This window comes from Cornus florida, unplaced genomic scaffold, assembly GCF_030987335.1.
Source record: "Cornus florida cultivar Cherokee Brave unplaced genomic scaffold, ASM3098733v1 CherokeeBrave_3.0.0_Hap2_Chr11, whole genome shotgun sequence".
Classification (NCBI taxonomy): domain Eukaryota; kingdom Viridiplantae; phylum Streptophyta; class Magnoliopsida; order Cornales; family Cornaceae; genus Cornus; species Cornus florida.
The window spans coordinates 108,627,765-108,655,276 of NW_026775581.1; the positions used below are offsets into that span (position 1 = coordinate 108,627,765).

The window sequence follows — 27,512 nt, forward strand, 5'->3', positions numbered from 1 at the left end:
AGAAGTTGTTTCGTTTTTTGGTTGTCGCTTAAAATATTTTTCCAAATATACGCTTAGTATTTTTTGGTGTTTGGTTGTCATCAATTTTCGGCAAATTATTTTACATGCCTCATCCTATGGACTCGACCTCAACCTACACTTTTGCCATACACCTAAAAAAAAAAAAAAAAAAAATAGTTCTTTTTATTTTTTACTTTGAAAAAAAAAAAAAAAAAAAAAAAAAAAACAACCCCTCAATTTATTCTTCTTCACTTGTTCAGCTGGGATTCTCTTTATATATCACACTGCATCTTTCCTTTTAATTTTACATTCAGATAGTTCATATAAACAATTCTGTCTTGCATCTCTTGATTTTAAACTTCAAAAGCTGATATAAAATCCAAACCATCGTGTAAAATACACACATCGTCTCATTTGAATTCAATGTTAGTAGCTAACAGCACTGCCGCCATCACCAACCTTGATCAAACCACTGGGGTCTTCCTATAATCAAAACCATAATTGGTATCATATCATCATATAACCCCAAATTATCTATTATGCTATAAAAAAGAGGCGCGATTGATAGACATGCAACAAACCATGCTTCAATGCATGCATTTCTAATCTGATAAAATGTACAAAAATATATGTTATTTTCCACATCCTTGGAGCGGAAAATAACAAGAAATGTTCAAATAGACCTTGGCAATAGGAAAAAGTAAAAAAATTACATGTGAGAGCTCTAAAACCCCAGAGCTTTGGGGTTACTCTAAGGCCCCAAACTAACATATCAAAAACACCCAAGAGAAGAGATGACATTGGACTCTTTCTTTTCAGGCGAATCATAAAAAAGGAAAGGATAAAAAGAAAAAAGAAAAAGAAAAGAGGAAATGCCCCCGGACAACAGATAAAACTCTATTTGTAAAGTTAAAAACAAAGCACACTATTGGTCCTGCAACTCTGGTTTTAACAACAGTCTGCTTATAAAAGGTGATATAGCTGCCAGTAATGCCTTCGGGCACTCCTCATGTGGAAGATGCCCACATCCAGATATTGCAACCAGTCTCTGCATGGCAATAAATCATCAAAATATTAGAAAATTGAACCAAGCGGGTCTTTTTCATTCTGCAAAATATATTTGAGGAAGCTTTTATACGATACAGGGAATTTCTTGTTTGGACCACGAAATGAGCAGGCAAAATGGATGATTATCACAAGTTTTGAGAAGTACAGTGGTATCAATTTATCATTCAGTGAATTTATTCATCTCAATCATATACCATCTCAAAGTGACTGTCATTTGGTCCATAAAACTAGTAGCTACGATAAAAAATAAAAAATAAAAAACATAATCTGAAATGTAAATTTGCCGCAGCTAGATATGCACTTACAGAATTTACAAGTTTTGAAGCCATAGCTTGAGCAGATTTTAGAGGGACAAGGGCATCTTCAGCTCCTGCAATAATCAAAACTGGCAAACCCTCGACTGCTTGTAGCAAAGATGCCGCATTTTGTGGTGAGAGAACAGTCTCAAAAGATAATCTTCCGATCTCATGAAGTGCTTCATCCCAACCATCTACATATAATGGGGCCTGGATCCATACAAGAGTTGGTCAAAACAAGTACATTGTCAACATATTGAACCCCAATAACAATAGAAAAACATATATTTAATTAAATATATATATCATGTATATGGTGTATAACATGGTATGAGTTCAAACATCACCAACACCGTGTTGGCCAACTCATGATGAAGAGTCCAGTCATGCATGACAGAGTATGTTAGATGATATAATATTTAGTTAAACCCTCCCTATCAGTTTAAGATTTTAGAAAGAAAAAAAAAAAAAGACTATTGTCAATGAAAATTCAACCATTTTTACTTAAGCTGCCCTTTTATCTCATGTTCTTCATGACAATCGTTTACAACGAATTAACTGACAATTCTTGTTACGAGAGTGATACAACATTCTGACATAAACCTTGCTTATGACCAGGGATGGAAACGGGGCAGGTTCAGGACAGGTTTCTCTGAACCCTATCCCACCCCGTTAAGTAAATACAATATCCCATACCCAGGACAGGTTTTATTTTCCCATCCCATCCCCGTTTATAGACAATGCATGCAAACCCCTCCCCACCCCAATCGCATTGAATGCGCAAGACAAAACCAACAGATTTATATATATATATATGTGTGTGTATATGTATATCAGCCGAAATGCTTGATTCTCTGAACACTTGCATTCAAATGATTTTAAATTGATTAAGAAATTTTTTTATACTGATGGCAACAAATTTATGCAAGAAAAATGAACAATCCAATCAAATTATCGAAAAAAATAATCAAAACTATTATAAGCATCATTGTTTGACCAGATTGAATGAAAAGGGTGGGGTTTATTGTTTACATACTTTTCTGTAAACATCAAGGGAAAAAAATTATAAATAAAATAAAATAAAAATACATCATTGTCACACATCATCTTGGTCCCATGATTGATGCAAATTGCCGCTCTACAGCATCAAAGTCGCAACAAAGAGAGACAGTCGCCTATTTGGTCCTTGGTTGAGGCTGAGTGGTGGGTGACTGGTGAAAGGCAAGTTGGGGGGGTGGGGTGAGATCGTGAGAGAGCCGATGATGGGTGTCTAAAGAGTGAAGGGTGGTTAAATTGGGTGCCTAAAGAGTGAAGGGTGTCTAAAGAGTGAGATCGCGAGAGAGCCAATGATGGGTGTCTAAAGAGTGAAGGGTGGTTAAATTGGGAACCCTAACCCTCTGCTATAACACAGATATAAGAGTATTTTCAGTAAATTTAATACTCCCTCTCTCCCAAAATTGCTGTCCAACTTTGAAATTCCAACTACTCAAGGGGACATGCATTCACATTTGAGGATATTTTTGGAAGTATGTAATTTTTTACATTTGAGGGACAAGAATTTTGGGGCATCCCCAAATGGAATGATGGACAAGAATTATGGATGGAGGGAGTAAGAATACGAGTACAAGTGTTATACTGTTACATAATCGGAACGGGGCAGGTTAAACAAAAACACATCCCGCTTGGAACCCGACTCGGGTTTAATACTCAAATCCCATGCCTCCCCCTATTTTAAAAAATAGCTTCCCATTCCCATACTCAGGTTTAATACTCAAATCCCATGCCTCCCCCTATTTTAAAAAATAGCTTCCCATACCCATTCCACTAGGGAAGAGGCAGGTGGGAGAAATAGTCATCCCTACTTATGACTATTGTTTCATTCCAGCCCACATGTATAGAAGTAAAGAAATGATATTGCATTGGAGTCCCATACAAATAGAATCCAAAGTTGTCACAGAGATGATGATCTTATTTACCATTTTTGCATATTACTAAAATCAAGAAATAGAATAAATGGCTCTCAAAGAACTAGCCGGTTGCTAAAGTAGCTAAAAGTACTGATAGATCAATAAGTAACATGAATCATACCTTTTCTTTTAAGATTGTCCAGTATACATACATGATAGACAATCTGATAGAATCAAAAGAAATTTAAACTGCACTAAGTTGCAAGGATGTGGCAGAATATTATGGCAACAGTTTCCTGAATCCTTTGCCATTCTAATAGATGGTTCGAGGTGGAAGATACAGTAAAATGGAAGGGAGCCTGAATTTCCCTTCTACCATTTCACATGAGAAAAATCAAGAATGAAAGTTTTGGTGAAATGACACAACATATGCTAGATAATGGGTATGGAATTAGCTCCTCATAATTCAGATGTAACATTACCCTTGTACCCATCAAATTGGCAAACAAATCCATTGATCAATACCATTAACTTAATTATTAACTCCATTCTCTAGAACTGGCAAAAACAAGTCTCTCTTCTCTCTGCCATCCTAATGGAGAAGCCGTATATACCAAATTGCTGAAAGAAGAGCTTCGATGTATTATTTCTTTGAATCGTAAAAGGTTCAAATTTAAAGTTAGATTCATCTAGAAAACTGCCTCTCTGCATGCGGAGGTAAAACTGCGTAGATTTAACCCTCCCCAGTCCCCGCAATGGTGCGTCATGCACTGGGCTAGCCCTTTTTATTCATCTAGGAACAATTTTTAACATCTCCGTGGTAATCTAAACAGTGTTTTCAAGAAGTAAATCATGAACTAGAATCAATTGATGCAGCCCCATTGTAAAATATAACCAACATTTCCATTTCCCTTATTTTGTTTTTGTTTCCCATGTATATTTTTTTGCTAAACTTCCAAGACAACTACCTAAAATCTTATGCAGGATTTGTTGGCACAATTACTTATGCAGTAGGCAGCAGAGCAGGTGCTCAATACATATGCTGAAATGTGTGATGTGGTTTCAAGGATGAGCAGTCATACCTTGTACAGGCTTATAACTTCTGTTGTTAGCTTGGCGGCATCATACCATGCACGCCGGTTAACCACTTGAGTAATTTCTGTCCGAAGTAGAGGACGGACCAAGTGCTTCTTCCCAAGCAAAGTACGCAAAAGTATTCTAGCAAAGGCAGGAACCACTTCTCTTGACAAGCTTACACTAAGCAAAACCACTCCCTTGATTACAACCTATGATGGCAAAAAACAATAGTAAATATATAAATAAGAAAAAGAATATTCAGGAAAAAAAATGAAAAAGAACCTTTCAAATTTTCATAAAATTATTGAAGGGGCACACACTCAGGCAATGACATAACCGAGAACTTATACCATATGTTTATTATATACGATTTGAAAATATTAGGATACTAATTTTTTAGTGATTGCTTTAAGCTAGATAATTTATCTCGCTTAGATTCATCCAGGGGAGAGACAAATATGCCCATATGTAAACCGGTTCCACCATTTCAAAACATATTGGGATACTAATTTTTTAGTGATTGCTTTAAGCTAGATAATTTATCTCGCTTAGATTCATCCAGGGGAGAGACAAATATGCCCATATGTAAACCGGTTCCACCATTTCAAAACATATTGCCTCACAAGACAAGAAGACTCGTGATCCGTGGAATCTTATTAATTTATCTTGGGGAGGATAAATAAATTAGAGAAGAACAATTTTCTCCAGAAAGACGTGAATCTATTCCTCGAAAGGTGATTTTCATTGGCTGTAGCATAGGTAAAACTGGTTTTCCTAATACTACTATTTGGTTAAGATTTTTAAACCAGAATGAATGGAGTCTTAAGACAAACTCCATTGTTACAAACATAAGCCGAGGATAGCTTATGTTTAGTCTTTATCTCGACCTCATTTTCCGATTAGAACAAATTCGCTTTTACACACCATTGGGAGTGTAGTTGTGGGAAGTTTTCTTGGTTTTCTCCATTATCAAAACACATTTGCCACAAGTTCCGCTTGACGCATTTCCTTTCACCAAAGGACATTCACATATGACATGGAAGTATCTTTGTTTAACCACGTCATTTTGATGCGTGCATTTGTTGTCCTCCGTGCACACATATTCTCCTATAAAATAGGGGCTAATTCCTATATAGGAAATGTCAATTTTTTTACCTCATTTACTATTAGGTCAATTTCCTTTGAAGCACCTCCTATAAAATAGGGGCTAATTCCTATATAGGAAATGTCAAATTTTTACCCTCATTTACTACTAGGTCAATTTCCTTTGAAGCACCATTAAGAAAGAAAAAGTGAGTGTCAATGGGGAAGAAGAAGTGAGCATCACTGGGAAAGAAAAAGTGACCTCAAAGTTGAATTGGTTTTCAGTATGGGTACTCTCTTTTTTAAGATCAATTTGCTTTCCACCCAAACCCGATCTACGGGATCCTACATTTAATACCTCCATCATCATAATAAAACTCAAAAGGCTATTCAGAATAGTACTAGTATAATTCAACTAATCAAATATGTCTATAGTTGGCACATAAAACCAAGCAAAGCTCACTCACAGTGACAGAATCTGTTGATGCTTGGATTCTTTGTGCAGCCTTCAAGGCAAGCAGGCCTCCGTCATCATGACCAACAAGGATAACCGAAGAAAATCCCATCTCCAAACAGAAAGAAAGAAGCAGGTCAACCTGAAAATATCAATACCAACAAAACCAATATTCAAATTAAACTCCAATACAGGAAACTATATATAGAATACAGAAGTTATCAGAAGAAGGGATATGAGAAGCTAAGCCAAAATTACAAATTTATGCATTACAAAATGCTCAGAGGATGTCTAACTGGTTCTTAAGAGCAACCTACAAGGTTTCATCATGCCATGGTTTACACCAAAAGAAATGTAAAATGTATAACAAAAAGAATGCAGAGAAATAGAACAAATAAAACAAGATACTCATAACAAGGTGTAATCTTGACCTTAAACTTATTAAGTTTACAAGAATAAACCATATGCTCAATCGAAAGAAAGAAAGAAAAATAATAATAAAAAGATTGAAACATAATAATCAAACAAAGAAAGATACGGAGTATATGAGAACAAGTTCACACACACACATAAATCCTCAACAATTACATACTTATGTCTGAGTGACCTATCCTTGAGTCAATCTTGAATTGTCTAGCCATGCTTACGGGCATATGATGGCATTGAACTGAGGATTAAAAGTGGAATCCATCAGGACAATTACCAAAAACTTACTATAATCTCACCAAAGCATCCAAAATGTATCTAATGTATCATTAAAATAATTCAAGTAAAAATGCAAGAGACTAATGCACCCAATCACGAATATTATATTTTAAAACATAGGCTGATTCGTTCACTCACATATAGAATGAAAATAATGCCCACCGAAAAATTATACCCACAAAAGCTTTACCCGTAAGGAAGCAATTGAATTGAAGCCCAAAACTACTCAATGATCAATAACAATGGTAATGAGAAAAAATGACTGCCAACTTTTGATATGCCCCGCAATGATAAATTTTGAAGCCCTACATAGTTCACTATAATACCCAGCCATAATCTTGGTTAACTAGTCAAAACAACATGGCAACAGCAAAAAGAGCTTACTGTTGTTTCCATATTGATACATTGGAGCTGTATCATTTTTTTTTTTTTTTTTATTGGTGCAGGTTGGCAAAATGTGTAATGCCAATCATCAATAGTAAGAAGTGGCAATTTATTTTACTTCAAATTTACTCAAGAATATATGACTGAAAACAAAACTCAATTGAGAGCACTCATTTAGTAATGCCAATATTGGATGTTCTGGCCTTTAATATCAACAGATTAGTTCACTTCTACACTGAACAAACGAACTGCAAACTGAGATGGCTCGTCAAAATCATGATTGCAGTTTAAAGGAAAAAATAAAATCAATTCATGGTTTTTCACGACAAAACTTACGAGTTATCAAAACAATTGCTGCAATAAATAAAAGTTGGGTATAGTAGACAAGTTAGTGCCAGCAATCTTATTAAATGCCCAATGATTTTTCGCCAAAACCCATCCACTTTAAATATATAAATAAAATTTCCCAGTGCAAGCAAATTGGGATTAACTTTCAGAACCATTGGAACAAATCTTTAAAGCAATAAAACGATGACAAGTAAAACTAGCTCCTGGGATCAACAGTTACAGTGCAAATAGCAAGATTTTAATAGTGGGTACTATTGTTAGTGTTTCCACCTCACCACCTTATATTCACTTTCATTTTGATTGTTAGTTTTTAAGAGGAGGAGGACATGTCCTCACGATCTACACCTCCAGAGGTTTGACTTTGTTTTCCATCTAGCTTATACACAAAAAACAAATAACATACGCTTAAAAGCAAGGAAATCACCTGAGTTTCAAGCTTGTAAGGATTGGGCAACTGGTTTTCCTCCCAATCTTTCTGTCGTGGCCTCGAAGTTAATCCCCAACCAGGCCGATCGAAAGCAGCAACCGTGCAACCCACCTGTCGTGCCAGCACACCCATCACATGCCTCCATGAGAAAACTCCCCCTCCAAACCCATGCACTAAAACAATGCCACACCGGCCATTTGCCTCTAAATCTCGCTCTAAAGATGCAGATTTCAATTTTCCTGCATTATCCTCATCACCTACATCATTTAAGCTCAAAACAGGAATTTCTTCTGACATTACAGGAGAAGTTGGAGAACCATCTAATAAGGGAACATATAAAGAGGAGGTGTGGAATTGATTGCTAAAGCTCCTTGAATGATGATGTTGGGTTTTTGAGAGAACTTTTAACGATGGCCTGTCAAGAAAGGCTGTTGAGGATAAGGAACGAGAAGGTGAACCAGACATGCTAAGCTTGTAGTGTAAAGTAAGCCCTTTCAAAGTGATGAATAAGCTGTCTATGTCAGAAAGTAATGTAACTGGGAGTTCCGCTTCTTCACGAGCTGTCCCTGCAGGTCTTCGCCTCATTTCACTGTCACTTTTTGGTGTTTTTCCTACAGAAGGAGTAGGAGATCGCGGAACCTTCTGGTAGCCAGAGAAAACAATTTTGCAGGAAAGTACCTGTCAATTTGATATGGATATTAATAATATAGCATACAATAGATGGTTACTTACCCAAGCCCTGTAGAAGCTATTTCAAGATGAAATCTAGAAAAAGGCAATTTAAAAATAAAAATCAAATCAAATCAATTTTGTGATGCCAACTCAATCAACAACTTAACGACTGTGCAGATAATAAACATACTGACCCAATTGATGGCCGCATAATAATTGAAATACTGAATTCTGGCAACACTTTTACACTAATTTTTCTTTGCTTAACAAATATGCTAAATTCCAAAAAATAGCACTCTTAATTAAAGATGAGCTTTCATGGTGCCTATGGACTCATAATATAAGATTAATGAAATAATAATAAAAGAAGGGGAATAAACTTCGCAAACTTACTGCTTCTGTGTCAACTCGGTGAAATAAGAGTTTCCTCCGTGCTCTACAGCTTGTTCTATAAGCAACCACAGTATGGCCAAGGGCAAAAACCACAGATGAGAGAAACAATACAGGCATTCCCCATGACTTCTTCAAATGGAGCTTCTGCCTTGAGAGAGAAGATGAAGCTTCAGCCTCAATTTGAGAATTGACGGTGAAAACACAAGCCTTGATCGAAAGAAGAAGAATTGAAATGAAAGAACATAGTGTCACAGTTCCGAGATATGGCCCGTGTGAGAGTGCAGGGCCATCACACATTGAATAAACACCTGTTGTCATGTAAAAATCCATTAGCTCAGTGCAGAAAGAACTAACTTGTTCATTACTGTTATTGAAGGATTTTTCTTTTACTTTTATTTTTTTGTCCTTTTGAAAAAAAAGTAAAAGATATAACTAGCACTAAAGTGAACACAACACATGGCTTCGCCTTGATGAGCCCTGCGCCTTTAACAACTATGCATGGAACCTGAAGGATTCTTAGCTATTAAGTGAAGACTGTCCATCAAAGTCCCTTTTTCCCTACAACTTCTACTGATTCACGGTTTGATTGTTGAGTATACAGATTGAAAAATAAATAACTACAAAATCTAAATTCAAATTTGACAAGAATTTTTATTATTTGTGACCAGCAATTTTGAAGCCTCGAGCAGAGCCTCATAGAACTTTTTAACATAGTGAAGATAAGGTTGTCATTTTATGCCAATCAAAAGAGCTTAATTTTTTCTTTTGCTTTCCTTTCCTAAGCTTTTCACCATGTCAAACTAATGAAACATATGGAGAAGTTCACAGATAAACACACATGCACATGTACATATAAAATTTGCAAAACTCATGAGCATCTTGTGGAAGTACAAACTTCACTAAGATCTTTGCATATAAGCTGCTGAGATAAACCTAAAAATGCACTTCATTGTTCTACATGCGTAAAAACTTTTTGTGTCTACATAAAACCTATATATACGAGTAAATTAGTTTGAATCCTTCATAATCCAGTATCGAAAAGTATCAAAACAATAAAGAAATAACAGAGATATGGAAGAGCATACAGGCGATTATAATAGATCTGATGACCGAAACCATGGGAATATCCGTCAACGAACTCTTGAAAGCGTATCTACGCAAATGTTCTTTGAAGCTGTAACATCTCACGCATGTGAAACTCGAAATCAACACACAAGGCACCAATATATCAACTATCGCTACCAATAGAGGGGCCGAGAGAATCAGAAGCGACGCCACCATGGCCACCATGAAATACACCGTCCGTACGAATCTCCGAAGCTTCTCGAAGCATCCCTTTCCGGCGGCCATTATAAAACCTTGTTCGTGCCGGAAAAATTCGAATATGTACAAAAAGATTTCACTTTTGTCGATTCAATTGTTAGTTCTTCGATCAATGTTCAAGTAGGGTTCCGGGAGATCCGGGATCGAAATCGAAACGAAGCCAGAGACAGACGCCGCGAGAGACGGCGATTCACCGGCCATTTGACGGCGAGTGAACGGTGACTCTAGGGCTATTTACAGGTATTAGAAGCGTTGTTGCGAAGCGATTGAAGAAGACGCCACCATGCCTAGGGCTTCACAGACACAGCTCGAATACAGGAGAGGAATAAAAGTTGCTTGTGGAACAGAGTTAGGTGACTCTGGTTTCCGTCGGAATTCTCCCTCCTCTCTCTCTTCTGTTTCTGCTTCTGCTTCTCTCTTCTCTTTCTATATTTATCTGATTTTAAAATGTGAAATTGTGTATTACTGTTTGGGTGGTTCGTTTTCATCGTTTAATTAAACTTTATTAGCAGAAGGAAATGATGATTTTATTAGTATTTCTAGAATAAACAACCACATACCAACTTTTTGCTGTTTTGCATACCTGGCAGCTTTTTATAATGACCGTGTTACCCTCCCCTCTCTCTCTCTTCCTTGATTCATTTTGAAACAGTATTTACAATTGTGCATTCAACTCATAAATCGAATTTTAAAAAATTATTTTCTACTAGTCTCCTCATTATTTTGAAAATTTTAAATTCATGTTCGATGAACTTTTACGAGTGTAAAAAGTTTATACTAGTGTTTATTAGTATAGATTCATGAGAGCCTTTACAAATATGAGAAGTCTTTGTTAAAAATAAATCTTTGTTATGTTGATAAACACGTACTTTCTATATTTCAAAATATATTTGTTTGGAGAATCCAATTTTTATGATATTGAAGTTTTAATAATTTTTTATTATATTAATAAATGTAAAGTTTCAAATATACCCTTATTGAGGTGCAATTATTTAGTTAAGACAATACTATAAAAAATAGTACATATAATTTTAAAATGAGACATGTTTATCGGGACATCCCAAAATGAATATATATTTTGAAAGGAAGGGTTTATAAACTTACACAAATCAATGTTCAAAAGATGATATGAAGTCAACTTAATAATATTTGTGATTTAACTCATTTATTAAATGAATTTAAACTAAAAAATAATTTTCAACTGAGCTCATTTTTAATTAATGAATGAGCCTAAATCAATTTTTAAACGAGTTGGTTCTAAATTATTTATCAACAAGTTATTGAGTCAACATGAAAGATGCATTTTGAATTTGAAAGTTTTAGTTTAATTTGTTCTAAAATGGAATTGAAATTATATAATTCTCATTTATCAAAGTTAACCCAAGATAATATTGAAAACTTAGAGTTCAATTAAAATAATGCGTCATATTGGAAGGAAATAGTCTTAGCTCAAAGGGTGAAACTACTATTTTTAATTCACACAATTATATATATATATATATATATGTCACATGCATGAACAACTAAGCAGTTTTGTTACCACTCATTTGATTGGGTTGGGAAGTGAACCAGCAAGTTTGAGGATTCGTCAAATTTAATCTCTCACTATAAAGAGTTGTTTCCGTTAATGAGTGGGGATCCCAAATTTTAGCCGTTAGAGAAGTCCTATTTTTTAAACTAAAGGATCACGTATTTTAAATTAACACAAAATTATTGGGACCTTAATATAATAGACTTTTTTTCCAATTCATTGTTTTATTTTTTTTTTTCCTGGATAAAAAATTCACACATTCATTTATTTTACGAGATCTTGAATCTTTCGTGAAAACAAAATATAAATGTACCATTTTAACAAATTTTTTTTCATTTTGAACTCTTTAATGAGTGAATGATTTTTTTTATAAATAGAAAAAAACCTTAATTCCAAGTACATAATTTGATTGGCTCTTTGGCAATTCTAGTTTCTCTCTCTCACACACACACACAAAATAAGGAATTTAGCATCATATTCAAAATGGATTGGATTAATTTCAAATGGCAAAAAGTATTATTTTTAAATCCCATAAAAACACATTTCCAATATATTTAAAAATCAAAAACTAAATTTTGTAATCGGCCAAATATACCTTTATTAAAGGTTCTCAAATTCCAATATATTCCACAATAACTGAATTAGAGTTCAAAATACGAGTAGAGAAATAGATGAAAGGGTTTGAAATGAAATTGAACTCTAATTTCGAAAAAAGTCTAATTCCAAATATAGATTACACAATTTACACATGAATCCAGTTTTCATTGCAAACCCTTTCATTTATTTATCTACTCGTATTTTGAACTCTAATTTCGGAAAAAGTCTAATTCCAAATATTGATTACACAATTTACACATAAATTCAGTTACTTTTGTGTTTCAAGATTTCATTAACAATAATAAAAATCATTCTTAAAGGAACTTAATTTTTCTTCAACATACCAAAAAGATAATTTATACATCACAAATTTAAATTTTAAATATTTACAAAATAAAGATATACTAGTAACATATACTCCCTACATAATAATAGGAGTATTCAATTCCCAACAACAATGCAAAGGGTTACGAGGGTAATTAGGGAATAAAAGGAGCAATAAAATACTTGATGGTACAAAATGGGCGGCAATTAAATGAAATTCAAAGGTAGCGACGCCCGAGAACGTGACCGTTATATGGGTCGAACGAGGATTAAGAGATCGTGGTCGGGACCAGAAATCAAAATTTGTATACATACTTACACACACACACACACACACATATATATACAGTATAGATATATATCGTTGATGGTTCATCTTGGATACCCCGCAGGTGGGACCTATTTAGGGTCAGGCGTGTCTGGCAAGTGGATGACACGTGCCATATTGACATCGCGTGCCTGCAAAAAAGGATGCCAAGTTGAGTTGTGTGGATGGGGTTGGGCTGATCAACGGTCAGATTTTTATTTTTGAAATAGAGAAGGATTTTTATTGTACAAAGGTTAGGTAAGGTAGGTAGGTACATGTATGTATGTGTAATCCGAGTTGTACAAAAGTTGGGGAAACGTTAAATTGGTAACGTCACTTTTTTAACTTTTATTGATTTCAAGAACAAGTCAGCCTTGGTAATATTGTCCTCCTCTACAGAGTCTCTTTCACATACCAAACACGGGAATGCAATTTTTCTCTACACTGATTCTCTTTTCCTTTTTCTTTTACTAACTTTTTACAGGTGTGTTTTTGTCCTCACTACTTATTATTATTTTTTTTTAAATTCTTTTATGAGGTAAATGTTTGTCACAAAAAAATATACTTCTTGTCATAATCTAATGCCATTTTTTGTCATAATCAAATGCCATTTTTTTTGTCATAATCAATAATTTCGACAAAATGCCATTTTTTCACTTCATTTTTCGCCAAAAGAAAATAAATAAATAAAATATTTTGGTCTTAATAATAACTTAATTTCTTTCGTTAAATAGGCAAGTTAATCTAAAACTTATGAACGAGCAGATTTTGAATAACATTGAGTTCTAAAAGTATAAGCTAATGGACATAAATTCGTGTAGACTTATTTATATTTATAAACGAAAACTATCTTTATAAACATGTATTAATATGCTTATAATTTCTTATGTGATTCTTCAAGGGTTATTTTATAAGACTTTATTATATATTTAATGCAAAATTTCATGTATGGAATTACACTGATGAGAAGAATAGGTAATCTAGGTAACTAAAGTGATTGAAAATGTTTGTTGGCCGGTAACTTCATAAACATAAGCTCAAATTGAGCATGAGCAGGAATATGAGATTAAGCTAACTTGATTCATTTTATTGTATTAAACAAGTTGGGTCGAGCTCAGTCAAGGGGAGGCTGAACTTTTCAAAATCATTGTGTATTGAGCCGAGTTCAAGATTTTGAACTTGTAATAATCGCATCCAAATTCAAGTTGAACTTACAAACAAACGAGTTGAGTTTGAATAGTGTAAACCTTGACTCAGCTCTGGTCATTTATAACCATACCAAAAAAATTAGTGTAAAGCTTGACGAAACTCTCTTATTTTATAGCATACCAAGCGCGAAAAAAAAAAAAAAAAAAAAACTCTCTTATAGTGATTGTAAGGCCAGCTTACAAGTGTATTATGTCTAACTAAGTTTACCTCAGTCCTCAAATTAATTATGTTGTGCCATCTACAGCCAAGTTTTAATGGGTAAATGAGTACTTGAATTTCTTTTTGTTTTGTTTTTGTTTTTTTTTTTTTTTTTTTTTTTTTTTAAATAAAAAAACAGTTGTGCAATATATTTGATATGTCTTTTTTTCTTTTCAGAATGGGCATGAATGCAGAGTTCGAGCCATTGTGTGCCCGAAGGGGGGCACATGCCCCCTGCCCTCGCCACTACAATATTTAGTTAATATTTAACTTATTTTTTTCTTTTCAGAATGGGCATGAATGCAGAGTTCGAGCCAGTGTGTGCCCGTCCCCTGCCCTCGCCACTACAATATTTAGTTAATATTTAACTTATTTGTATATATATATATGGAAATTTCAATATAATGTCTCCCTTAAAATTTGTAATTTCTAAAGTTGTCTCTTACAATTTTTCCTTTTACTCTTCAAATTCTTTTGATTTGCTTAAAATAATGTTAAATTTTACTTTTTTAATCAAATTCTTTTTCTTTTTTTTCTTTTTTTTTCTTTTCAAAGTTGTCATTTTTCTTTCCTTTTTCTTCTTCTTTTTTCTTTCCTACGTAAAATCATTTTCCTTTCATTTTTCTTCTTCTTTTACTTAAAATCATTTTTCTTTCCTTTTTCTTTTTTCTTTCCAACTTCTTAAAATTATTCTTTTTGTACTTACCTAAGATGTATGTAATATGTACAAAAAAAAAAATTTTATGAAGTCAATGGGTATAATTTTCATACATTACTTTCAAAATACAAGTATTTTAGTTCTTATATTAGTCAAATATTTATATTTCTCATATTGATTTAGCATATTCTTGAGGCTTCCTAAAATAAAGTAATAATAAAAAATTAAAGGATGATGTCATCTTAGCATAATTACTTCCAAACAGTTGAATGCATCAAATTTTCTATCGCTTATCATTATCTTTCCTAAAAATTACACCGACACCCCCTGAAATTTTGATCAATGCAACTGAGATGCTGGTTAATGATTTTTTTGATAATGACACTCCCTGATGTTTCAAATATCATATTTACCTCTAATTATTTAATTTAATTAATTCACAAAATGTCAACCATGTTAATTGCCGAAAACAAAGCCTTGAAAATTGATAATAAGTTAGCTTAACTTTTTGACGTATAACCAAGGATACCACATACCATTGGTCAACTTTTACCATTATTCTAAACTAGTACTGATAATTATTGTTTAAATGGGTATACTTTTAGAAGTTTAATGATTCTTATTGTATTTATAAAATTCCAATATTGATACTCATATTTGAGTATGTTTTTACAAACACATGTACCCTTCATGCATTTTGTTATAATTTTTTTACGTGCATTCATTTGGTTGACAAGAAAATAAACTAAAAAAGAAAGAAGACATGCATTCTGTGACATTGTTTTATGTGTTTTGATTGTCTTAAAAAATAATAATAATAATTGTATAACTGATTATTAACACTCACGTAGTGAAAATATTCCAAGAAAGTTAAATTATGATAACCCTACACAATTAATTCGTGGTCAATATATATATGTGTGTATATATATATATATATCTATATACGCACATATATTGGTGAAAAAAAGAAAAGAGGAAAAAAGAGGTGGTGGTGGTGGTGGTGGTAACATTGTGGGTATTAGCTAGACTTTAATTGGAAATCTCTGATCAGTTCAGTTGTAGTGGTGTCGATTTGATTTGCCAACCAAATCGGATGGAAACGTCTCTGTTTTGTTTTATTTATATAGATATATATTAATGTATGTATTTTTTAATTCAAGGTCTTATAATGTGATTCTATATAGAAATCCGCAATTATCATGTGATTCTATATTGAGATTTGAGAAGAAAAAAAAAATATTTTTATTTTTATTTGTAGCAAGACAAAGGAAAATATAAAATATTACTCAAGCTAGCAATTCCTTACCAATATAATAGCTAGATTATATATAAAGACTATATGATTATTGATTTATAACATTTCTCTTTAAAACACATAGACATAATAGTTTTAATGGTAAGTTAAGGTTTGTCATATTGATAATCATATAAGTATTAATTTTTATTTATTTATTTTTTATTATTATTTTTTTAATGATATTCCTAAAGTTTGAAAAAGTTGACAAAAATATTCTTAAAATACCCCTCTAACCACTTGCACACATGACATACAAAGAATTGACTTACCTACCTTTAGGCTTCGTTTGGATACACTGGAGAGAAAAGAAAAGAAAGGATTATGAGAGAAAAGAAAAGAAAAGAAAGGGAAGGAAATGTTTATATTCATGTTTGGATAGATAGGAGAGAAAAGAAAAGAATTGATAATATTGTTGTTTGGATAACAAAAAGGAGAGAAAAGAAAAGAATTGATAATAATAAAATTACTATCTTACCCTTTACCCTTTTTGGTAGGGTTAGAACACAATTCTCGAGTGCCATTCAGCCGTCTTTACAGAAATTCTCGGACTTTCCCACTCATTTCCCGGAAAATTCCCGAGAAAATCCGATGGCCTCTTCCAGGCTCCCCTGGCGACTCGCATCTCGTCTTCTCCTCCGCAACACCACCCTCCTCCAACTCCAACCCTCTCTTCACCACCACCAACCCCCAATCTTCACCATCCCCAAATCTCCATCGTTGATCTCCTTCCTCCAATCTCAGCGCTCCGATCTCCGCTTCTTCTCCACCGCCCGGCGGAAACCGGTCCGTCCCAACAAGGTCGACATCGGCGCACGCGCTCGGCAGCTCCAGAACCGCCGCCTCTGGACCTAAACCCATATCGGCTGTCTCTCTCTCCAACTGCCAACTACAAAATCTACAAAATCTACCAAAATCAACAGACGATCTCTGCAACAGACGATCTCTGCAACTTCCAGCGAATTTTCCGGCGTTCTCTGCAACTTCCGGCGAATTTTCAGACGATTTCTGCAACTTCCGGCGACTTTTCCGACGATTTCTGCAACTTCCGGCGACTTTTCCGACGATTTCTGCAACTTCCGGCGAGTTTCCGACAGTCTCTGCAACTTTCGACGAATTTTCCGATGATCTTTGCAACTTCCGGCGACTTTTCCGGATGGGCTCCAAAGGTCATTAGCTCCCTTTCTCTCCAAATCCCTCCAAATCTTGTCAATTTTGGAGGGATTTGGTTTTACTGTTTAGGAGAGATTTGGAGGGATAGGCTATCCCTCCAAATCCTTCCCAATCCTTTCTTTTCTCTCCAAAACCCTCCATCCAAACACACCTATCCCTATCCTTCCCTTTCTTTTCTCTCCAAAACCCTCCAAATCCCTCAATCCAAACGAGGCCTTAGATTGTTCAGCGGACCTTTTTAACTTTCCAGCTTATTAAATTGGATCACAATCTACCCCCCATTAACATTTGATGCAAAAAATTTGAAGTATTGAGTTAGAGAAAAAATTTGCACAATAATGAATAAATTTTTTGTTTTAAATCAAAATGGAGCAAACCAAAATGTTTTGGAAAGTACCCTCACGAAAGTATAAAAATGGAAATTTTGTTGATAATCCGATGTCCAAAAGGCTGTCAAATAAATAAATTAAAAATATGATTTCAAAAAGTGAAAAATTCTAGACAACAGCTGTTTTCGAAGCCAAAAATTACAAAAATTTTCAAAGAGTAATTAGACATGTAGAGGAACCTTTGGTAAAAATTTCATAGCAATGGCAATAATTTCATAGCAATGGCAATAATACAATACGTCGGAGAAATTAATGAAAGAAATTGACACCATTTTGTGGCTCATATTAACTCAAGGGCAATTCCGACATTTTAACATGTATGATATTTTACAATAAAACTGATTTTAATATTAAGGGTCAGTTTCGTCTTTTCAAACCATTTAAAGCCTTGTTGGATGACAATTCTAACCAAAATTGTCGTTATTTAAAAAATACCCAACTTGGTCCTAGTGTAACCTTAGGTCTTTACCCTAGTTTTAAACATCCCAGCGGTCTTTAGCCCAAGAGATTTTACATTACAGAATTTATCACTTAGTAAACAACTAAATAAAATTAATGAACATCAATTTTTAAAAATCTTGAAAAAAGATTATATGGTATGATATTGGCCATTTTAAATCCGTGTTGTTTTACTCTTAAATTTTATCTCAAAATACCTCATATTATTTAGAAATAATACTAACACATATAAGCACTTAATCTCCGTCAGACTCTTAAGGATATAAAATTGTGCAACCTGCCCAATGTGATATATTTTCACTGTTCACAGTCGCCTCCAGCTACAAGATTATCACATGTATACATAGATAAACAAGATAGATTAAACTTTTTCTGTATCTTGGTTACATAGAGGGCATGCAATGGAACTGAGTTGTATTAGATTCATGACAGTATATTATATATTCAATGGAGTGAAAAGCAATTTGCTATAGTATTGTTGATTCTTTTGGTACCCATACCTAGCTGTTTGGTCTACGTTTTTAGAGAAAGTTTAAGGAGGTGAATTTATAGTAGTGCATGAGACAAAAGGGATTGTAGCTGATAAATTTGGGACATAAAGGCCACTGCAAAAGATTGATAGATATTTGGTCCTCCTGTCACTTCAACTAAGCTGCTTATGTCAGGTGGTCCTAAAATTAAATGTTCTCGTTCCTCCAAAGTTGGGAAAAAAATTTCACAAGAAGTACGGAAAAACCATTGCCCCAGGAGGCTATGTTTGGTATAGTTGGAAGGAAAAACTTAAAAAAAAAAAAAAAAAAAATACAAAAAATGAAAATAGTATTAATTGCTTATCATATTTGGTTGATTAATAATATATATATATATATAAAAACGTTATAATTATGTTTGGTGGAAGAAAGAAAATAAAATTATTTTAATAAATACATTTTTTTTCTTCCTTGCACTACCTTTTTTTCTTTTCTTTCCGTCCATTTCCATTCTACCAAATTGTTCTAAGCTCAATTACAGTTTATTTTATTTTAATTAGAAGTCATTAATTAGCGTAACAATAAACGTTTTGTAACATTGAATATTTTCAGCTATATGTTTTATTATGATGTCACGTACATAATTATTACACTAAATTCTCTATGAGTATGATTAAAAGGATTATGATGGACAATTGGATTCTTAAATGCTTTTATTATCCATTGGCTGTTAGGTCTTTTCAGTGTCAATATCTAACAAGTGATATATCATCGAACAACGTAATGAAAATTATGTTCATGCACATTCATGATTACAATTAGACTTGCAACATAGTGAAGAAGATTCACTACTATTATAATGAGTGCACCTCATCTGCAAGGTCTCTGTTTTTAAATCCCTCCTGTACATATAATAAAAGTCTGAAACACAAATAAGAAAAATATAGTAAATCGTTTCCGTTTATTATTTTAATCTTTTTTAAATCTGTTCGTCCATGATTAAAAGGTGATTTTGAGTATGAAAAATGTCTTGATTTTTAGACAAAGGAAAGACAAGATTTACATACAAGAGAAGAGCAAAATTGTCATTTTATAAAATTTGGTCAATAATTTTGCTAGAAAGAAAACATTAGGGATGTCATTGGTCACACGCACTAGATTTTAAGGGAGGTTAAAATAATAAACGCTAAATAATTTACCCGTGTGCAATTTGCCTAAATCTCATAATAGATCAGTGTAATTTGCTTAAATATTAAGAGAGATCCATGCAATTCACCCTACAAATTTTTGTATCAAATTTTATATTAAAAAATTGTTTACTTAAACAAGCTTCAAATTAGCGACATGAATGTGTTTAGTAGGGAGAGACATAATTATCTTATAATTTAGGTGCTTTAGCTAATTTTGGTTTCATTGCTTGTTGTTTTGTATGATTCGGACCCTCGACGTAATTATTGAATTTGTATCCTAAGACACATTCAGACTTTCGGATCGAATACTTAACGTAACACCAGATTAAGAATTGAATTTGATTCTGATATCAACTATAATAAAAAAATATATAAATTGTTAGTAACTTAAATTATATAAACGAATTCGCGGATCTTATGTAAAATAAATACTCTTTGTAACAACTACCAGCATAACGAACAAGATTCCCTAAAAAGTGACACAATTGTAAATGTCAAAACAAAAACTAAAATCAGAAATTTCTCTCTCATGTGGTCCCCTTCATAGAAATTCCAGCCACAGCCAACCATGACAGTAACACTACGAGAACATATCTGTTAATTATAGTGATCTGTGCTATTTGGAATAATCCATTTGACTTATATGATTTTTATTATTCTTTAAAAATTAACTTTAATTATATTTATTTTTAAGATTTATTTATTTTCTTTTCAGTTATTTATTTTTAAGATCAAAGTGTGCACTGTGTACAGCTTGGCATAATCATATAAGTATATTCCAACTTTTAATTTTCAACTTGACTAAAAATACTTTATTCCAATGTAGCTGAGGTGCATATCCAACTATGGATTGATCAATCTATGCCTCTCTCTCTCTCTCTCTCTCTCTATATATATATATATATATATATATGATGGGTAATCAATAGCATAGTATTAGTGTCTTTACATCGTAAATTAATGCTGTCACACCTACTAACACTGATGGTTTAATAACTTTAATATTTCTTATCTTGTCATACTTCACTCACCATTACAAAAGCTTTGTTACTGACGTTACAATGGACCATGGAGTGGATTTAAATAATTATTAAAAGTCAAATATATAAAATTTAAGTTTGTTTGTCAATTGTGTCACCTTACAATATTCAAATTTCAAACTAGCATGCTGATCAAGTTTATACTTTTCATACATGCACAAATTTCAAAGAAAAAAATTACTACCTAACTACAAATTATTTAAAAAATTACAGAAAATGAGAAGATGAGTATAACAAAAATTAAGATGAAAAATAATTCTCAGGATCTTAGAAAATAGATCATATTCCATAACTATAAAACGACATGTATATATATATATGTGATCATAATGTTTTTGTCTTTTTCTTTGTGGACAAGAAGATGTTCTGATACAAAACTCTCTCAGACAAAACCCATAGACAGTTGACAACTCCGCGCCTAAAAGAGACCAAAATGCTGGATCAATATAATAATAATAAAAAAAACAAATAAATAAATAAACAAAAATGTTGATTATCAGATAAATTAAAATATAATGAGCTAAGCTGGTTGGGTTTTTGGAGCGATGCAGTTTTGCTAGGTGTCCTTGGGGATAAAGGTTGTTGGTGGAGTTTGGGTTGTTTGTTAATTTGAGCTTACAATGTCACTCATATATATTATATATAATTATATATGTATAAATAAATCCATATATATAGATGGGTCCAAGTGGAAGAAAGGCAACATATCTGTATTAGGAAATTACAATGACAGGCCATTTATGCCTGAGATGTATGAAAATATTGTAAAATAAATTGTAACAAGTCTGCAATGAAGACACTGTCATCATAAAACTCACATTAAATTTTCTATTGTTATATTATGATTTGAAAATTTTCCCATTTATTGAGCTTCTCTGTTTTAGAAGACAAGTTCGATCTGTTTAGGAAAGTTTGAAAGATGATTAAACAAAGAGTGGGAAACTTTTGTTGTTTGAAAAAGAGAATTTTTACATGCTATACTATGCGACGCCACCATATATAACATTAATTCCCTTCAATTCAAACCAAATATATAAAAATAATTAAAGATACAAATTTAAAATTCATAAGTTGACGTTTCCTTCCAAAAATATCTCCCTGGGAATCACAAAGATCTCTCCCTAGATATCATGACGCAGAAGGCCAGGCTAGTTGAATATTAACCAAAAAAGTATGAGAAATTAAAAGAGTGTTGTTATTTATCACGACAAATAAAAATCTACTACTTCACCGAATTAATGTAGCTATTTATATGTCAAATATAATGGGATCTATTTTAAAATATAAGGCAATTAACTTTTTGAAAAGTAATATAGTATGGCAGATTAAAGTTTCAATCACTATGTATATTAAATTATGTATGTTTCATCTTAATGTGTTTTTAATCATTAATATCCGCATTTGTTAATTGTTATAATGATCAAATCTAATTATCTATCGGACTTCGAGAAACAAAACAAGGAGGAATTTTAAAAAATAAAAAATTGCAAAGCACTAAAAAATTGTAAACACATTGTAGGTTTTGTTCTAAATTTTGTACAAATCAAAATCTTATATTTGAATTCTATGAAACTTGCTGTGAAAAACAAAAAATAAAAAAAAAATAAAAAAAATAAGAATAAGAAAAAGAAAAAGAAAAAATGATACATAAGAGGGAAATGAGTGTATTTTATGGAAACAAATAAGAGTAGTAATAATGTATATTTAAGTTAAAATTTTTAGAACCATCTCTCTTCTCTTGCAGGATCGTTCGAGTTTGGATTGTGACACAATTGTGCATCAACAATATATATATTAGACCAAATTTTATATAATCTACCTTGAATGAACACTAGTAAATGTGAATGCTAATAATCAACTACTGTAAAATACAAGCAAATTCAAAAGGAGTTGAACATAAGACAGCGTCTGTTTCTTGAAAAACTGTTTTTGACTAATTCACCTATCCATATCCATATGGATCCATTACAATTTACAACCAGCTGGACTTAGCTTAACTATCTTGAGATGGTTGGTCCTATTCACCTGGATTCATAAATGGGCCCAAATCTAGTTTTTAAATTGGACTTTATTTGGTTGCCAGCCCCAGTGGGCCTGCTTCAATTTTGAAATTATATTAACCTTATGTAAGCTGGCTCAACTGGTGAAAGTTCCACCGAAAAGATAAATTTTTATATCACCCTTCGAATTCGATGAATCACAACTCAATACACAAATAAATATATCAGCTTTATTTCAAATTTCACTTACTTTTTTAATTGTGATTAACTCCAAACTTTATATAATCAATCAAGCAATGTTCATAACCAAATATGAAATTTGCCATAGACAATGGCTTCAAATCCACCTAGAAAGCAGACACTTTTAAGAAGAAAAAATTATTATTATTGTCTATAATTTACATATATTTTTTGAATATATGTTGGACACTTCTTGAATGTGTTGATATTTTAAAATAAATTTAAATATTTTGTGCACCTAACAAATTTTTTTAAAACACTGGACTGATACTTTCCGATCAACTCTTTCACACTACTTCGGCAATCCTTGAAAATAATATATATATAGATACATCTCAGTGTGTTCTTGAACTTTTTTTTTTCTTTTTTATAAGATAAAAAATTATATTTACACATGGTCACCAAAAGATTATAATATATATATGGATAGTTATGGGTGGGCTATGTCATTGTAATTGCATACATTTTAAAAATTTATAATTTATTTTAATAAAATATTTAAAGGTGATAAAACCTTTAAAATTTTCTATTTAATAAAATATTATTCATACGATTCAACTAAAAAAAAAAAAATTAGAATGTGTCTATGCTGGGTTCTTTCTAAGCCGTTGAGGTGTTTCTGTGCAACTGTAAACGGATTTGATGTTTGCCATTAAATTTCATGCCACGTGGATTGATATTCATCGTTCACTAGTGGAGACCACACGTCATTCAAAAAGAAACGCCAGACAATCCGTGCCACCTCAAACCTTTTGTAGCCCTGAAGTGCCCTGTCCGTTCAAAATTGTGACTATCCCACTCAATCAAAATTCACGGATCTACTTAGATATTTAATCAAATATTAGGGGTATAAAGATATATATATATATATATATATATATATATATATATATATATTGAAAATAAAATTATAGATATAAAAATATATATATATATATTTATATTATAGTATTTAATTATCATAAAATATTTATATAAAATAAAATTTCAATAAAAATAACTTACTTATTAATTTTTAAAATTTTATTTTACAAATTTTACCTGTTCAATTCGATTTAGATCTTTGTCAAATAAAAAATATATATATACATTTTACTTAAAAAATATTTTTTAACAAAATTATTTTACCTTGAATAATTTTATGTCAATTATTTTATTTTATTTTATTTATATTTAATATTTGGAACTATGAAGGAAGATATGGTGTCAAACTCTTAAGATACTAAGACACACGTGTCATGTGACTTTTATCAATATTTGGGTGGCTTTACCCTGAAAAATCTAGTAAACCAACATTAGTAGCCTTCAATGTGGGGACGAAAAAAGTAGAAAAAGGAAAAAAAAGAAGATTATCATGTGATTGTTTATTGCCCATAAACGATGATACATACAGAACATCCTTGACGTGACCCATAAGTTCATATTGTACGTATATGCACCAGACAAAGCTTAAGCTCTCAATCATACATGTTGCTAATACCTGAACCCACTAGTCTCACCTTCTTCATCAAGTGTCGACAATCATTGTTGATTTTGATATAACGTTGAGGTGTTTATATATATATATATAAACACACACACATATAGAGAGAGATAGACTGCATCCTGTGCATTGATATATGTGTTCTGTTTGTGTAGTATGTGGTGAGAGGTGGTTGGTTTGGGCAGACAGATATTTTGCCAAGTGAAATCATGCTCTAAATTGAATGCATTCCCTCAAATTCAATAACGCAATACCCATGGATTTTAACTCGAATGCAAAAGATTAAACTATATGTACCTGAGAGATACAAAATGATTAAAAAGAAAAGGAAGCTCAAACAATAAGAAAGTTGAAGGATATAGAATCTCTTTCATATACAGTCAAATACTATCTTCATCGTCTGACATTAAGCTACTATCGGTTTTAATTATCTATGCTCTGTGTTTTTTTGCAACATTTGGTTTTGAATAGGGCAGAATTTTAATAGAACAAAAATTTCTTAAACTCCAACCCAGAAAGAAAAAAAAAACAGAAGATAAAATTGATAGTGACAAAACCGCAAAGCAATTACATAATTGTTGAGTGATAAGTGACCTCGGTACTTGGTGGACAGGTGGGTAGCGACTTTCACCGAACTCGTGGAGCGCATGGGGCAGAGAACTTAAATCAAACACGATTGATGATGTTTGAGCTGTCTATCAATTATTAGATCTCATGTCAACTTTGGAACTTAGAGAGAGAGTATTTAATAGATATACACGTGTGTATATGCATATACTTGGGGGGTAATATGAGTATTATCAAGAGTTTTGTGATTTATTGATATCTTATTTATCTTTTAGATGAATGGTAAGATTAGAGTTTGCAAAAAATCAAATTAAATGTGTGAATAATGTGTGTGCATTTTTTACTAATAAATAATAATAATAATAATAATAATATTATTATGCACATTAGCAAAGCAAGATTAAATAATTGTTAAAAGGTAGAGATGTGATAATTTGATACAATGTCAAATAATTATATTTTTCACATTGGAGTATCATTATAATTAAGTCTTTAATGTATGTTCATGGCTAAGATCAATTAGTTAATTTGAAAAACTATCATATTCATTTTTTATTTTTATTTTTGGCAAGACAATCTGGGGCTCTTGTAATAATAGCATGGCATAGTAGGATATTTGGTGGATGGTCCCCTCTCCTTTTCATTTGGTAATCATAATCTCCAATTTAGTATTCAATAATATGCGGACACTGCTTTTTGTCCTCTAAAACTTTTCATATTCTAGAACGCAAAAGTGATGTACATCAAATAAATAAAATTTGATTCGTCATGGTTTATTTTTTATTTTTTATTTTTATTTTCACTTAACTCACAATGATCTTTGAAAAAAAATCCTATTATTATTATTATACATATTTTTTATTTGAACTATATTATATATAATATTCAGATTGTGATTACTTTTTTATTTTCAAATTTCTTTGTTTAAAATTTGATTTATTTTATGCCGACATTGTAGATAATTGATTTCCTAATAATTTCTTTGTAATTTTTTAAAAAATTTGTATTATATATATATATATATATATATATATATATATATATAAGTTTTGTGCTTAGGAGTAATCAAACCTATAAATAACTAAAAAATACTTTAAAATTTTAATTTAGAGATTGGTCACATGGATAACCGGTTAACCTGACTTTCTAACTCAAAATTTCAACTCAAGTTTAAAAATTCAAGAATGATTTGGATTTGAGTTGAGTAATTAGGATTGGAGATGGAATTAAGATTGAACAATTCTTATGTTGGATTGGGCCTAAGTTGTACTTTCAACGTGCCCAAGTTGTAGCCCTATCACAATGATCTTGTGAAAAAAATAAAGGAATTTGACAATACCATTTATTTTGGATCCAAACATTTATGATATTGTTTTTCTGATATTGATCTTCATATTTGGGCTCATATCATATTTGAAATCGCTGATATTGGTTTGAAATAGTTTATAACTATGTATGGCAACGGAGCAGGTTTGAAGTGGGTTTTCCTAAATCCCTCCCTGCCCGGTTTAATTTTTGACAAGTCCATGCCCGCCCCGTGCCCCGTGACGGGTTAGATTTTCATGTCCATCCTCACCCCCGTTGGGAAATATTGTGCCCCATGCCCGCCTCGCCCTCTTCCACAATTTTCTTGATTGAATAGGCCGAACAAAAGAAGACAAATAATAGATCAATCCCTCTGCCTGAGAAGAATAGATCAGATAAATTATAAAATAAGAGATATATATATATATATATATATATATATATATATATATATATATAAGGGAGAAGAAGAACTGAAGAAGAATAGATCTACCTGCGTGAGTGTGTGACTCTCTCTGTCTTTCTTTGATGCGTCGCTCAGTTCACACATAAGGCTTAAGAAATTAGGGTTGTAAGAAATAGGTAACCGGGTAAACCGGTAAAATAAGTTATTAATATTATATATATATATATATATATATATATATATATATATATATACTTAGCGAGACGGGCGGGGTGGGGCCCCGACAGATATGTATAAGAACCCTTACCCGCGACGGGTACAAAATTTATATTCATATCCGTCTCAATGGTATAAAAGTTGTTCCCATATCCGTTATTAACGGGGTTGTAAAAATTGTCACCCCTATTTATAAAATATAAGATTTTTTTGGCCCAAATCCATATGACCAAATTAGTAGTATTATGTGTTTTGGTACGGTAGCCGCGAAATTAAAACAAATTTTCATTATCAAATATAGTTTTAATTATTACCC

General features: G+C 32.3%; 1 protein-coding gene across 1 annotated transcript; it reads right to left on the reverse strand.

Moving 5' to 3' along the window:
• Positions 1-203: 203 nt before the first annotated feature.
• Positions 204-10,592, reverse strand: LOC132286370 (uncharacterized). Its single transcript, XM_059788696.1, has 7 exons — positions 9,900-10,592; positions 8,815-9,122; positions 7,747-8,427; positions 5,899-6,027; positions 4,354-4,557; positions 1,374-1,574; positions 204-1,048 (listed from the first exon to the last, which is right to left on the reverse strand). Exons 1-7 carry the CDS (start codon positions 10,162-10,164, stop codon positions 926-928), a joined length of 1,911 nt encoding a protein of 636 aa, XP_059644679.1. The 5' UTR covers positions 10,165-10,592; the 3' UTR covers positions 204-925.
• Between the last annotated feature and the right edge of the window lie 16,920 nt (positions 10,593-27,512).